Source organism: Parasteatoda tepidariorum, chromosome 2 (genome assembly GCF_043381705.1).
Source record: "Parasteatoda tepidariorum isolate YZ-2023 chromosome 2, CAS_Ptep_4.0, whole genome shotgun sequence".
Classification (NCBI taxonomy): domain Eukaryota; kingdom Metazoa; phylum Arthropoda; class Arachnida; order Araneae; family Theridiidae; genus Parasteatoda; species Parasteatoda tepidariorum.
In genome coordinates, this window is record NC_092205.1 from 104464388 (window position 1) to 104477772 (window position 13385).

At 31.4% G+C, this 13385-nt stretch overlaps 1 protein-coding gene across 3 annotated transcripts in view; it reads right to left on the reverse strand.

Moving 5' to 3' along the window:
* Positions 1–10682, reverse strand: part of LOC107438914 (uncharacterized) — a 41139-nt gene extending 30457 nt beyond the window's left edge. For all 3 annotated transcript variants that reach the window (XR_011636253.1, XM_071178027.1, XM_043052861.2), the window contains exons 1-2: positions 10497–10682; positions 3924–5107 (exon numbers count right to left, since the gene is read on the reverse strand). Coding sequence is in view for 2 of the 3 variants with exons in the window: in XM_071178027.1 (XP_071034128.1) it covers positions 3924–5058 (1135 nt within the window). In the remaining variant the exon portion in view is untranslated. The remainder of the gene's footprint in view (positions 1–3923; positions 5108–10496) is intronic.
* Between the last annotated feature and the right edge of the window lie 2703 nt (positions 10683–13385).

Genomic DNA, 13385 nt, shown 5'->3' on the forward strand with positions numbered 1-13385 from the left:
TTAATACAAATACATTTTCCAGGGCGAGACGATGAGGCAACCACAAGCACTTCCACTGGTTCAAGAGGTCCACGAGGGAAAAATGCACAATATTACCGTGATTACAGAGCACGGAAGCGAGCGGAGCAGGAAAAAGAGTCGTTGAATAGAACTAGTGATCCTTCTACGACTACTGATTCTTCTACTATTAACGTCGCAGGGTGCGAAGTTAAACTTCTTCCACGCGGAGGGACTCCACGCACTATTTTTTTCTTTTTTGCTTCTTCTATCTCAATTTTCTATTCCTCAATAGAGGCAATTTCTACATTTTTTAAAAGCAAGACGAAGAGTCATAAAAAATAAAATTTGACACATTTTTGTGACTGCATATTGTCTTTTATTCATTTTTGTATTTTATTTTTATGGGTCATTTATTTAAATAACGTGTCATAAAAGGGAGGAGTTCGGAAAAATGAGTTGAAATTGTTTGCAGTACGGATATAGTGAACTCCCGGTTATAGTGAACCGATATTTCGGCTCCTTGAAGGTTCACTATAGCGGGGTTTAATAATAATAAAAGCTGCTTTTCGCTTCTTTGAATAATTGAATATTATAATTGTGTGAAATAATTCTCGTGACCTAAAAGAAATTCTCAAAACATGATCCTTTCTTTCATGCTCACTTTGGTGCACAAAAGTAAAAAATTTTTTTTAAACTATCTAAAATTGTTTCCGTTACATAATAGAAATTGCTGCCGGCCCAAAAATGCAATTAAACTTTAGAAAACAGACTACAAAAAAAATTGTCGTTGAATCAGAAAATGATTGAGAGGTCACTCTTTAAGATGACGAAAATGGACACAGAATTCAGGACACGAAGACCACTTATGTTTAACAAAGGAACAATTAAATCAGAAGAAGGAATGCTTAGTCCAAAAGCTTGCGTATTATTAACCGGTTCGAACAGAATATCATAAGGCACCTTAAAAGTGGTTTTCGAGGTCATGGCGTGCAGGACAATTATTAGAATGGAATAAATAAAACTAGACTATGTTCAATTTTAAGCAGGAAGGGGGAAAAAATTGATTATCATGTTTGTTTAGAGGTACAGTTATTTATCTATCGTTAAATGAGGTTGGATTTGTTTATTCTTTTAGCTACTCAGGTAATTCAACTCAACTCCAATTAGACTTTCAGACGATTACTTAAATACAGTCAAATCCCGAACTTTCAAGAGACCGAAATTTCGGTTCACTATATCCGTGGTGCAAACAATTTTAACTCATTTCTCCGAACTTCTCAGTTTTATGACACATTATTTAAATAAGTGACCTATAAAGATAAAATACAAAAATGATTAAAAAAAACAACATGTGGTCACAAAAAATGTGCTCACTTTTATTTTTTATGACTCCTCGTCTTGCGTACAAAACATTGAGGGATGACCTTTACTGAGAGCTAAGAAACTGAGATAGAAGAAGCAAATAAGAAGAAAATACTGATGGCTACATTCCATTCAACAGATGGTTTTAGAAATCTGTATACGTATTTCAAGTAGACGTTTCAAAATCACAGAAAAATGAAGGAAAATAATGAGTCGAAGGCAGAAAAACTTTCATCATATCCAATTTCCACTCATCTTTTGGTTCACTAAGTAATAATATTATATGTTGTATGGCAAGGCACGGGAGCGAACATTTCGTTCACTATAAATCATGTTCTCTATAACGGGTTGTGACTTTATATGCATATTTTTTTAACTATTTAAATGTAGTATTGCGAAGCATGACACGTAGAAATTGAACAGAACACTTCGGTAGAAACTTTTGTATTGTAGTGAAATTTTTCCTTTTAAGCACAGTCCCACAGATGGAAAAGACACGCTTTCCAGTAGAACGTTGAAATCAAGCATCACTGGCTGCAGTCGGTAAGCGGGTGGGTGACCACTTTGATCAGCCTGCGAGGGGACCGAGGTTGCGTGGTATAGGTCCTCGATAAATTGTTCTACAGTGAAGTGCTCGACTTCACACTTAGGTAGTTGGGCTACCGAAGCTGGGGTGCCATCCCCTCTGCAGAGGATCAAAACGGCGATCGGATCATCCTCAGGGATGTTTTCCAGATCGTCGCCAATAGCCCATTGTGCTCTAGTGCGACGTAAATCTACCTTAATCTGCCAGAAATATCATCGAGACGATTCATGGTAATAGATTCCTTCAACCCTATTACTGTTCATTATTGAACAATACTCAATTAAAAGTATTTTGTTTTTGCATGTTAGGCAAGTGAATAAAATACTAGGGGTAGATGCGAATAGTTCATATAGCTCTTTAGGATCGTTTTACTTAACATGAACGTAACTTTTAATAAACAATCTACAAATAAATGCTTCTTTTACACGGCGACAAGAAAAAGCTCTTTTTCGCGATTGCAACAAGGAACTGAAATATCAAGCTTACCATCATATGTTCATAAATTTTTGAATGAAAATTATTTTCTCAGGTGGACAACGAGAAATAGAAACAAACTGAGCTAATGAAAAGTTACCAGTTCATGTCAACAAACCATATTTTGTGATTAATTATACATTTAAGTATGTTCAATAAGGATTTAGAATTACAGCGGGAAAAATTTTATAAGCCCGATCTAAAATGCTTTTTTTTTCCATTTCTTATCCTTTCCGCGAGTTAATATTAGAGCAAATTTACTGAAATTATGTGCAAACAATGAATTTTATTAATTTTGCACATAAAAGATCGTAAAGTATATACATTTAAAAAATGAAAATCTAAATCAAAGTTTCACAAGATGAATATGTTGCCCATATTCAGAACTTTATTTTAATTTGTTTTCGAAAAAAAAAATTAGTATGAATAGAAAGCTAAACTGAAACAAGAATTGAAAAGAACAAGTATGAAACTCTAGTCCTTCCATTCCCAGTGGCTCCCTCTAGGAATGGACTGTTCTTGTCTTTAAAGGTAGCGTAAAGTAGGGGATGCGTGCCATTTATCTTTAATCAGATATAGCAGACAAAATTTGGAAACAGAAAATAAAATATTACTTTTCTAAAAATTAAACGCATTCGAGTACGTCACACTTTTTTAATCCACATTTTGTATTCATTTCTATTTTATATTATTCATTTTTCTTCAGAAATTTGAGCTTTTTTTTCCGCCTCGGAATATGTTACGAATTCCTCACAATTTAGAATCGGAAAAAGTTTTTGCGTAAGGAAATACATACCAATGGCACTTAAACAGCAAAGTGAGAAGAAAGGAGCAAATGGATTCTTCAAAATTATCAGTGGTGATCTATACAGTCAAACCCCGCTTTAGTGAACCCCCGGATAGAGTAAACTAAACGTTCACTCCCGTTCCTTGATGGAACTTTTTTTTCTGCCTTCGACTGATTTTTTTCTTCATTTTTTGAATGTCTACATATAATACATATACCGATTTTTAAAATCATCTATAGAGTGAATTTTGTAGCCGTGAGCATTCTTTCTTGTCTGCTTCTTATATTTCAGTTTCCGATCCCTAAAGTGTTTGTACGCAATACGAAGAGTAATGAAATAAAAGTGAACACATTTTTTGTTAATAAATATTGTTTTTTAGTCATTTTTGTATTTCATTTTATGGGTAATTTTTTAAATAATGTGTCATTAAAAGGGAGGAGTTCAGAGCCATTAATTAAAATTGTTTGCTGTATGTGAACTTCCCGTTATAGTGAACCGAAATGTCGGCCTCTTGAAAGTTCGCTATAGCGGGGTTTGACTGTAATACATTTATTGACTTTCTAAACCAGCAAAAGAAAGACAACAATCCATGCCGTATAAGGATGCATCTTGGCATTGAAAGACTATAGTAACAGATTAATAACTCTTATATAATAGCAGATTAATAATTCCTACAGTAACAGAATTATAAAAAAGAATTCCATAAATCTTACCTAAAATATCAAAGACTGTGGACGATTCCATCATCCTCTCAGAATGATCCGTGCTACCTCGAGGGTCAGGAGCGTCGCCATTTTGTGAGGAATAAACTGCCATCCCAGTGTCCACTTCAGAAATACTTACCAGGTTGTCATCACATTGCTTTTGAATTTTGTTATTCGTTATGACATCTTTATTTGGTAATGTTTCAGAATCACCTGTCGTGTTATCCTTAAAATCAAGAGAGTGTTTTAAGTAGGTTGAACTGTGTTCTAGAACGCTAGGATTCTTGCAATTGTGTTCCTGTGAATGATCAGCATTTTTATCGTAACTGCTGTTGATTTCAGCGACATCCTTATGGATAGAGTTACTGGGCCAAAAATGAGAAAATTCATTATTATTCGAAAATTCTATTGTATAATATAACTTATTGATGCCCTCAGTGTCTTTCAATTTACTACTTTCCTCGGCGTCTTCTGCGTCAAATGTCGGATCTGAGCCATTTTCTTTATCTGAGTCGAATTCAAAATTGGAGCTACATTTTTCATTTTTGCTTTCATCAGTGCAGTGACTCTGGTCATCTTCTTGTTTAGATACGATGCTTTCGATGATGTTAGCCCCGCTTTCTGAATGGAGCGGATTTGCAACACCGTGCGTTTTAAAACAAGTGTTTTCCGAATCGTTTGAAATACATTCTTGATCAATGACAAAGTTCTCAGTTGAGTAAATGGTCCCTCCCTTCTTCACAATAATGACGTCGTTTTCTGTGACCGTCTTTTCGAAAGGGACTGAATTTTGTGTTTTTTGACCTACGCTGGACAGCATATTGCTCATGGGCCATCTTTGTTCCTGACTTTTTTGAATCGCCCTGAGAACCTTCACACTTTCCAAGATAGTCTCGACAGTAGGAATTGAAATTCTACAGCTACTCAAGGACTTGGTGCCATCGTTTGTTTCGTCTCTTGGAAGATCGTTGTTGAATTTGGAGGTGATGCCATTCTTGGAAATGTGAATATTTGGTGATGATGGAAAGTGATTTCCTTCCAGATTCAACTGCTCTTGAAAAAACCGCAAACTTTCGTGAAAGTTAATGCTCGCCAGTTCGGGTTCTTCATCTGAGGGTGTGATGAAGGAAGTGACGTCGGTCATGGCACCCTCACCTATGCTTTCTGGTATATCATAAGGGTTTTCGACCTACCTATTCAATAGAAGAGAGAGAAAATTATTGAACGTAATTTTTAAAACGATGTCTTTGAATTAAATATTAAAACTTTTCATAAACAATATGAATGAAACAAACTTACAGCATTTAATGAACAATGACATTGAACTAATCAAACAACTTTTTGTAAAGAAACGTCATTCAGCATGTTTCTAACTGTTGTCAATGAATGAAATGAACAATTCTCTGAAGCTGAAAAGTATATACTTATCAATAGGAAAACTTCTTTAAAAATTAAGTTGAGAAGAGAAATGCATCCAGTCCTGATTTGTGTTTTTCGGCCACCGATGATTCTGTCGGCTACCGCGGTTTTTTTAATTTTATTTATTTATTTTTTCCACTTTTATTTTCCTTTTTTCTTTCCTCATTCGTAACTGTGTCTTTTTGGCCTCCCAGTTCCAACCGTTACAAAAATATAATTTTCACGCTAATAAAACTTTTCGATGTAGAGAATGTTATCTAGTTCCCTTTAAGAGATTTCCTTTTTTAATGGTTTGTATATTTTACATATGGTCATTTTGAATATACTTATTCGTACTTAATAAATCAAATTTTTACTTAAAACGATTTTATTCATTTTCCTTGAGACAATACTTCAACCATCACTATAATATCTATACATTCATAGACAAAAAAAATTAGCTGACCTAATCTTTGATTTTCTAATCATTTACTCATATCAAAGTAGTCATTACATAAGTAAAATTTCGTCTCATTTTGACGACTCCTTCTTGGTGAGCTAATTTTTTTTTGTCCATGAGTGTATAATGGTGATCACCGCCTTCATTTTCTAGATGACTGAATGACTGAACAGTTATAGAAATTATTATTTATCTTTTCTCTTGATTATGAGTTGTGAGAACTCATAATAGATAGTGTGTGTGTGTGTGTGTGTGTGTGTACAGGTTTTTCTTTGTAGTCGAGATGTTTTGACTTATAAATAAATATAAGATACCAGGCATTTAAATAAGATATGACGCAATTCAATTCTACTAAAACGTAGTCTATTGTTTTGATGCACGGCGGAAAAGAATCATGATGAAATGATGATGCATTCTTTCTTTATCATTATTATGACCATAATTATTGTCCGCTCTAGAGACGGTAAAATAACTGAAGCGAGAATATTTTTGAAAATCGTTGTAGAGAAGACCGAGTTATTCTAAATGATTTTAATTATGTTTTGATTCACTAAGGTATTGTAAGTATGAATATCATCAAAACAATAATAATTTCTGCTTTTTTTTTTTTTATCTAGTTTTGAAGAAGAAAAATGACAATTTTAGCGAATGAACAAATACCTTAATTTAAATCTGTTATTGCTAAATCTAATGTTGACTCGATTATTCTTTTTTTGAATTTTAAATGTCGTAATAGTTTGAATTAAAACTAAAATAATGAATAATGGAGACAAAAAAAATTGTTATACTAAATGATTTTTTGAATAGCGATTTTTCGCAATATTTTTCAGTTTTAAATTTTTGATGTGGAATAAAACATACGCCTGGGATTAATTTTTAGGTTACGTATTATTCAAATAATTTTCCAACAATAAAACGCAAGATACAATCTTAAGCTATGCAATGTTTGATAGTTATAATGACTAAATATTTCCTTCAGAAAAGGTCATAATTTGTTGGTTGTAGACGCAATTTGTTTGTTTCAACATGTATTTGCATGCATCCGATGAAAAAATGGCAAGTGAGTAGATTGCCCTCATGTTAGAAGCAGCTACGTAACGCTTTCAAGGACATTAAGGGCATTGACAGTTAGAATTAATGACCACTATATTTAATTAAAATAAAAGTTTGGAAAAGTCTCGAATTATTGCAGAATGTATTATAGTAGAGTGTGCTGCTTCTGAAATGATTGTCATAATTTCAAACCTTTTAGAATATAATTAAATAAAAGTAATGTGAGAAATGCTAAAAAAATAAAATAAAATATCATTGAGTTTATAATTGTTAAAAAAGTAATAACAAACAAGATAAGAATAAAAAAATGGCCTTCTTATTTAAGTTTTACCCGCTTATTTTTATGGTGAATAATCTCCTCAAAAATTCAAAAATATTATTTTTTAAGGACCTAAAATTTTTTTTCAAAACCATAATAATATTTTTAATATCAAACTAAATAAAAATTTCCAAAATTTCGACGGTTCCAAAATTTTGGTTTATTCTTTGAGTAACCTTTAATAATATTATTTTACAGTTGCGGAAAAATTCTAATGATATTTTTAGTAATAATTATTTTAATTTAGTAATATTTTTTTAAAAAACACTTGAATGAATGGTTTGAAACTTGAAAAAAAATGGTTTAAAAAATAAATAAATAATGAAAAAGAATCCTGATAACAACTTACCTTGAAATATATAATTTATGCAATAGATAATGAATATTCAATAGATAATGAAGGTCTAATATATTTTTTTTATAATTTAATTTGATAACAGTTTATAGAAAAGAAACTAAATAAAGTTTGTTATTGTTCGCAAACTTTCCTTGAAAACTCAATATCATTTGATTTTTCTTTACTTTTATTTTTATATTTTAATTTGATAATAGTTAATAGAAAAGAAACTAAATAAAGTTTTTTATTGTTTGTAAACTATCCTTGAAAACTCAATATCATTTTCTTTTTTACTGCCACAATAATTTCAATAAATGTTGTCCTATTTTTTCTTTTTTTATAAAGTGATGGAAATTGCTCTAGATTTCTTATGAAATCTTAATGTAAATCTAATAATTCTTATATAAAGAAAAGTATTAATAAATGAATAAAAATATAGTAAAAATGTAAATTCACGAGAGTTCCTTAAAAAACATCTTATCAGATTCTTAAAAAACATCTTCATTGGAAAGCTCATTTGATGTACTGGCATAATTAATTCAATAAATGTTGTCTTATTTTTTATGACTCCTAATTCATAATGTGAGCGAAAATCTTTCGCATGGAATTCTTCAACATGAGAATAGAATCATAATTTGTCTGCTTAATTCTTATCACGTCATTCGTTCTTTGGAAGGTCGACATTCAGAAACTAGTCAGAATTAAGAATGAATTGCCATTACATAATATAACTCTGTACAGTTAAAAAAAAAAACAAGTAATTTAAATTACGACTAAGAAAATATTTCAGATTAAATATTAACTCTCTTCTGATGTCTGCTATTAAACAAAACAAAACATTTATACATTTTGTATTAGTTTTCTTTTTGGCCTTCAGACATCTGAGATAATTTTTAAAAACAAAATTTTTTAATAAAATGTTAGTCTGTTTTTAAATAATAAAAAATATTCGTGCTATTGAACCAACATTTTCAAATGTATGAATGTACAGTTCCCTGTGGCCATATTATGAGACGCACTGTATGATTCTATGTAAAATCTTAATTATCAGGTGATACTCTATACAGCTTTATTGTTTTTACCCGTTATTGTTTTTACCCGTTATTGTTTTTACCCGTTATTGTTTTCCCTCGACTGAAACCGGTTCACACTTAATTATATTCGTGTATCAATGGGTTAACATTGGAATGCAATACGTTAAAAATAGATACAAATGGAAAGTATATGAAAAATCTCTCTAATAAATACCCATTACATGTATGTTTAAATATAAAAGTATTGCCTATAAACTCGTGCAAAACATACAATTATTAAAACACCATAGTGAGTCTAATTATTTGGTCTAATTATTATTATATACTAATATAATACCTCATATCATCTAATTTTACCAAATGATAGACTAACGTAAACAAATGCAAACCGGTTTCTGCCGGTTAAAAAACAATAAAGCTGTTATAGAGTATCACGTGATAATAAAGATTTTACATAGAATCTTAGAGTGCGTTTAATAATTTGGCCTAGTTGGATTTAAGGGTGAAAGAAAATGAAAAAAATTGTAGCCATAGAGTGCTACTAAAATGGTTATCTCACAATTATGTAAATATTATAACCTTAAAAGAGTTTCTCAATTGATTATTCATGCAGAGGAAAAAGTCTTTCATTTACGTTAGTTAAAATTTCCTTATTCCAAAAAAAATAATTTTTATCCCTCATTCAGGAAAAAAGTTTAAAAATAAATTATAACAATATTCCTTTTACTAAAAGAAGGAAATGATAGAGTTGATACTTTTAAACAGGTAAGAAATTAAAAACATGTCACAAACACAGCCTCCGGTAATTCGTAATAATAACTAATAGTCAAACACTTTCGAATGTATGATGTTTGATTTTTTTTTCAGATTCAGAATTTTTTTTCATCAATTCCTATTTAAATCTTTGTTAAAGGAATATAAAAGTTTTTAAAGATTAAAAAACAATTAATCAAAAAACCGTTGTAAAATAGTTTGTGCATATATTTGATATTAGAAAGGAAAATTTATTTTCTTAAAAAAAAAAAAACTTTCATGAAAAATTAGCTATAACCTAATTTTTCGTGGAAAAAAAATAACGCGTTCTAAGCGTTGTAGTTTTTTATTTCTTCTCGTTAACATTATAATGAGCATAATCATCATAATAACGTTTTATAACATTGATAGGCTAGAAATAAAAAGAAAACATGAAGCAACATCGTACACGAAAAAAAACGTTATCCTGACCAAAAAAAAAGGGAGTCTTATTTGTTTTTTTCTATTTTAGGTGTCACTGTGGATGCAGTATTCTTATTATAATTACTTACATCTGACACAGCATTAATTAATTCAATATTTATCGTTTAAATTAATTAATAGCTTTTATAGATAAAATTTTTCGAAAAACTCAACTGCAAAGCACTTTTACTTTCAGTATAGCGCTTATATAAAATTAAACGTAAATTTATCTGGACAACACATACAAATATCAAAATCACTTACAAAATACACCTTTTGAATACATTTTTTTTTTTTGATAAATGTCTTTTTCGGGATAACACTTTCATAAACATAACTATTTTAATCACTTTTCACTTATAACTTTTAATAGGGTTAAATGAATCACTATTATAGAATTTAAAAAAGGTTTTTTTTTCATTAATTTGTCTAGATAACACTTTCATAAGAATAAATATTTTTTCGGAAATCCCTCTTTTAAAAAATTTTTTTTTCGGAATAACACTTTCATAGACATAACTATTTTAATCACTTTTCACTTATCACTTTTAATGGGGTTAAATGAATCACTATTATAGAATTTAAAAAAGTTTTTTTTAATTAATTTGTCCAGATAACACTTTCATAAACATAACTATTTTACCAGGAAACACTTTCATAAAAATAATTATTTCTTCCGAATAACACTCTCAAAAAAGCAATGAAACTCTTTCATAATAATAAACACGATCAAGGTGTCCTCTGTCATAAAAATAAAGCTACTCACCGCTGAATGTTAGAAGAGCAGACGAGAATGAAGAAATAAAAATGCGCGATTTCCACTGTTGATGCAAAGATTGTCAACACAACCAGCAAAAAGTTTTTTTCCTTGCACCTACAACTCCAACACACACACCGGGGAGAGGGATGGAGAAGAGGACTATTGTCAGTGCGCAGGTTACAGCAACGGCAATCATCAAACCGTGACGCGGGAAGGTCACACGCGTTTCGCGGACCAGAAACGTCACGTCATGTCTTTAACGATGCGAGTCGGGTTTTTTTTTTCTCTCGACAGAGGACCCAAAGAAAGAAAGCTTCCATGACACGACTTAACGGAACGTTTTTAATTCTTTCTATTCCATCCCTTTATTGTGTCTGTTCTTTAAAATCGGATTATTTGTAAAGGAGGACAATTACTAAAGTTTTTGGCATTCATTGCATCATTTGATCTATGGCAGATTTAAATGTGAATTCCCACTATCAAAAATAAAACAGTTAAACCTCGCTACAAATCTATTTTGGGGCCCAAAGAAATAGAGTGTTGTAGAGGTGGCCGGGATAGCCTGGTCGGTAGGGTGCTGGGCCCATGTCCCAGATTTCGTGGGTTCGAACCCCGCCGGCCGAAGACTCTCCGCGTAGTAAAGTGACTGATGCACGCTAAATCTGTCGAGTCTTAAAGTCCTCCATGTTCCCATAACAAATCAATACCTCTGGGGGTACTGATCCAGGAGTTTCCTTGTCTTCTGGATTGGTTCAACATTACAAGGCTACGGAGTTGAACATTAGTAGTNAAGAGCAATCGCACCCCCTCTGCCTAAACAGGCTGACGTCAAGAACAGCAGAGGATATGTTATTATTTATCGAGGGGCAGTGGCGTAGTTTTCGTTTATGTTCGAGGAGTTCCCTTGTCTTCTGGATTGGGTTCTAAATGACGAGGCTACGGAGTCGAATATGAGTAGTCGTAAACCCGAAAGCTGGGTCGACTGTTCAACCGACGGTTATATATTTAAAAAAAATAGCATTAACGGTAAAAGTTTTGAGAAAAAGAAATTTACATTTGCATTATAAAGAGAGGTTAACCATAAAAACCTCTTATTGTTAGCCCGACGACATGGATCCATTATCCTGGGAATATTTTTCATCAGAAAAGCGGGCCTAAAACCACTGATCGCCGATCCATACAAATCCTTATTTTTACTATTAACCTGCTGTTATTAGATAATTAAATAGTAATCAACTCATGGTAATCACTCTGCTCATTCGAAGCAGACCATTTATCATTTGGAATTATTTTGGTATACCTAGCAGGAATTTTTACTATTTTAAATTAAATTAATTAAGCTATTGTTTTCGAATCGTTTGATTCATTTCATCACTCATTCGTTTAAATGATTCTAATACTTTCACTTTCTATTCATAGATTTAAATTAGATAAATAATAGAGAATTTATTCATTCGTAGAATATCAAATTGTTTTAATCGATTCGTGAAACAAAATCGTTTATACGATTTGAAACTTGAAACGTTTTCTTTTTTGTTCTGTCTTTTTTTTTTCATGATAAGANCATTCGTTTGAATGATTCTAATACTTTCACTTTCTATTCATAGATTTAAATTAGATAAATAATAGAGAATTTATTCATTCGTAGAATATCAAATTGTTTTAATCGAATCGTGAAACAAAATCGTTTATACGATTTGAAACTTCAAACGTTTTCTTTTTTGTTCTGTCTTTTTTTTTCATGATAAAGCATCTATTGGTAGCTCTTATGTTTCCCTTTATAAAGAAAGATAATTCCACAAAAATAATTAAAATCTTTTTGCATCATATGTCTCTACCGAACCTTTAAATAAAAATTTAGAATTTTTATTAACCAAGGAAAACATTCTTCAAATAAGAGCCAAATTAGTCAGAAAAAATGTCCCCTTCAGTAAAAAATAATTAATTGGATAATCTATCAGAGTTGTGTTTTAACACGTGTGCAAAAGTTACGAAAAACACTCGTAAACCACAGCCAAATTATGAGACTCGCACTCTAAGATTCTATGCAAAATCTTAATTATCAGGTGACAACTTTATTGTTTTCATGTGATTGAAACCGGTTTACGTTAGTGTATCAATGGGTTAAATGGAGACGATAAATAATATAAATTTGACGAATATTTATTATATCAGGTATTATATTATAATAATTAGACCCAATTATGAGACGCATTGCCCAATAATGACGTGTTTTGCGCGACTGTATAGGCCATACTTTTATATTTAAACATCCATGTAATGGGTTTTTATTCCGATTATTTTTTTATATACTTCCTATTTGTATTTATTCTTAGCGTATTGCATTACAATGTTAACCCATTGACGTAAACAAGTGCAAGCAGTCACATTAAAAACAATAAAGCTGTACAGTATTTCATAATAATTAAGATTTTACATAGAATCTTAGAGGGAGTCTCATCATTTGGTCAGGAACTGCATAGCATAAGTTATTTTTGCTCCTTCTTTTTTCAGGAAAAAAAAGTGGATATATGTTTTAAAAAGTCAGCTGATTGACTCTCCAGTTGAAAAAAGTGTCTAATTTCGCCCCATACTTTGCCTGTCTTTAAATGCCTGTAAAAAGCTAATGCTAAATGGGTAGCGATCTCCAACAAAAGAAAATGAAAATCGAAATACACTGGCTGACAGAAAAAAAAAGATTTCTGAATCGATGTCATTTCGAGAAGTTGTGCTTTGTTGTTGAGGAAGAAGGGGGGGATTGCACGGTTGGAAGAATCATCCCATGAGAAAGAACATTCATTTCCTCATTCCTTCCTCTTATCATTTTCTTCTATTCTGTATTGATTTCCGAAATGTGACTAGATTTCATCATTTCATTCGATCCAGTCAGTAATA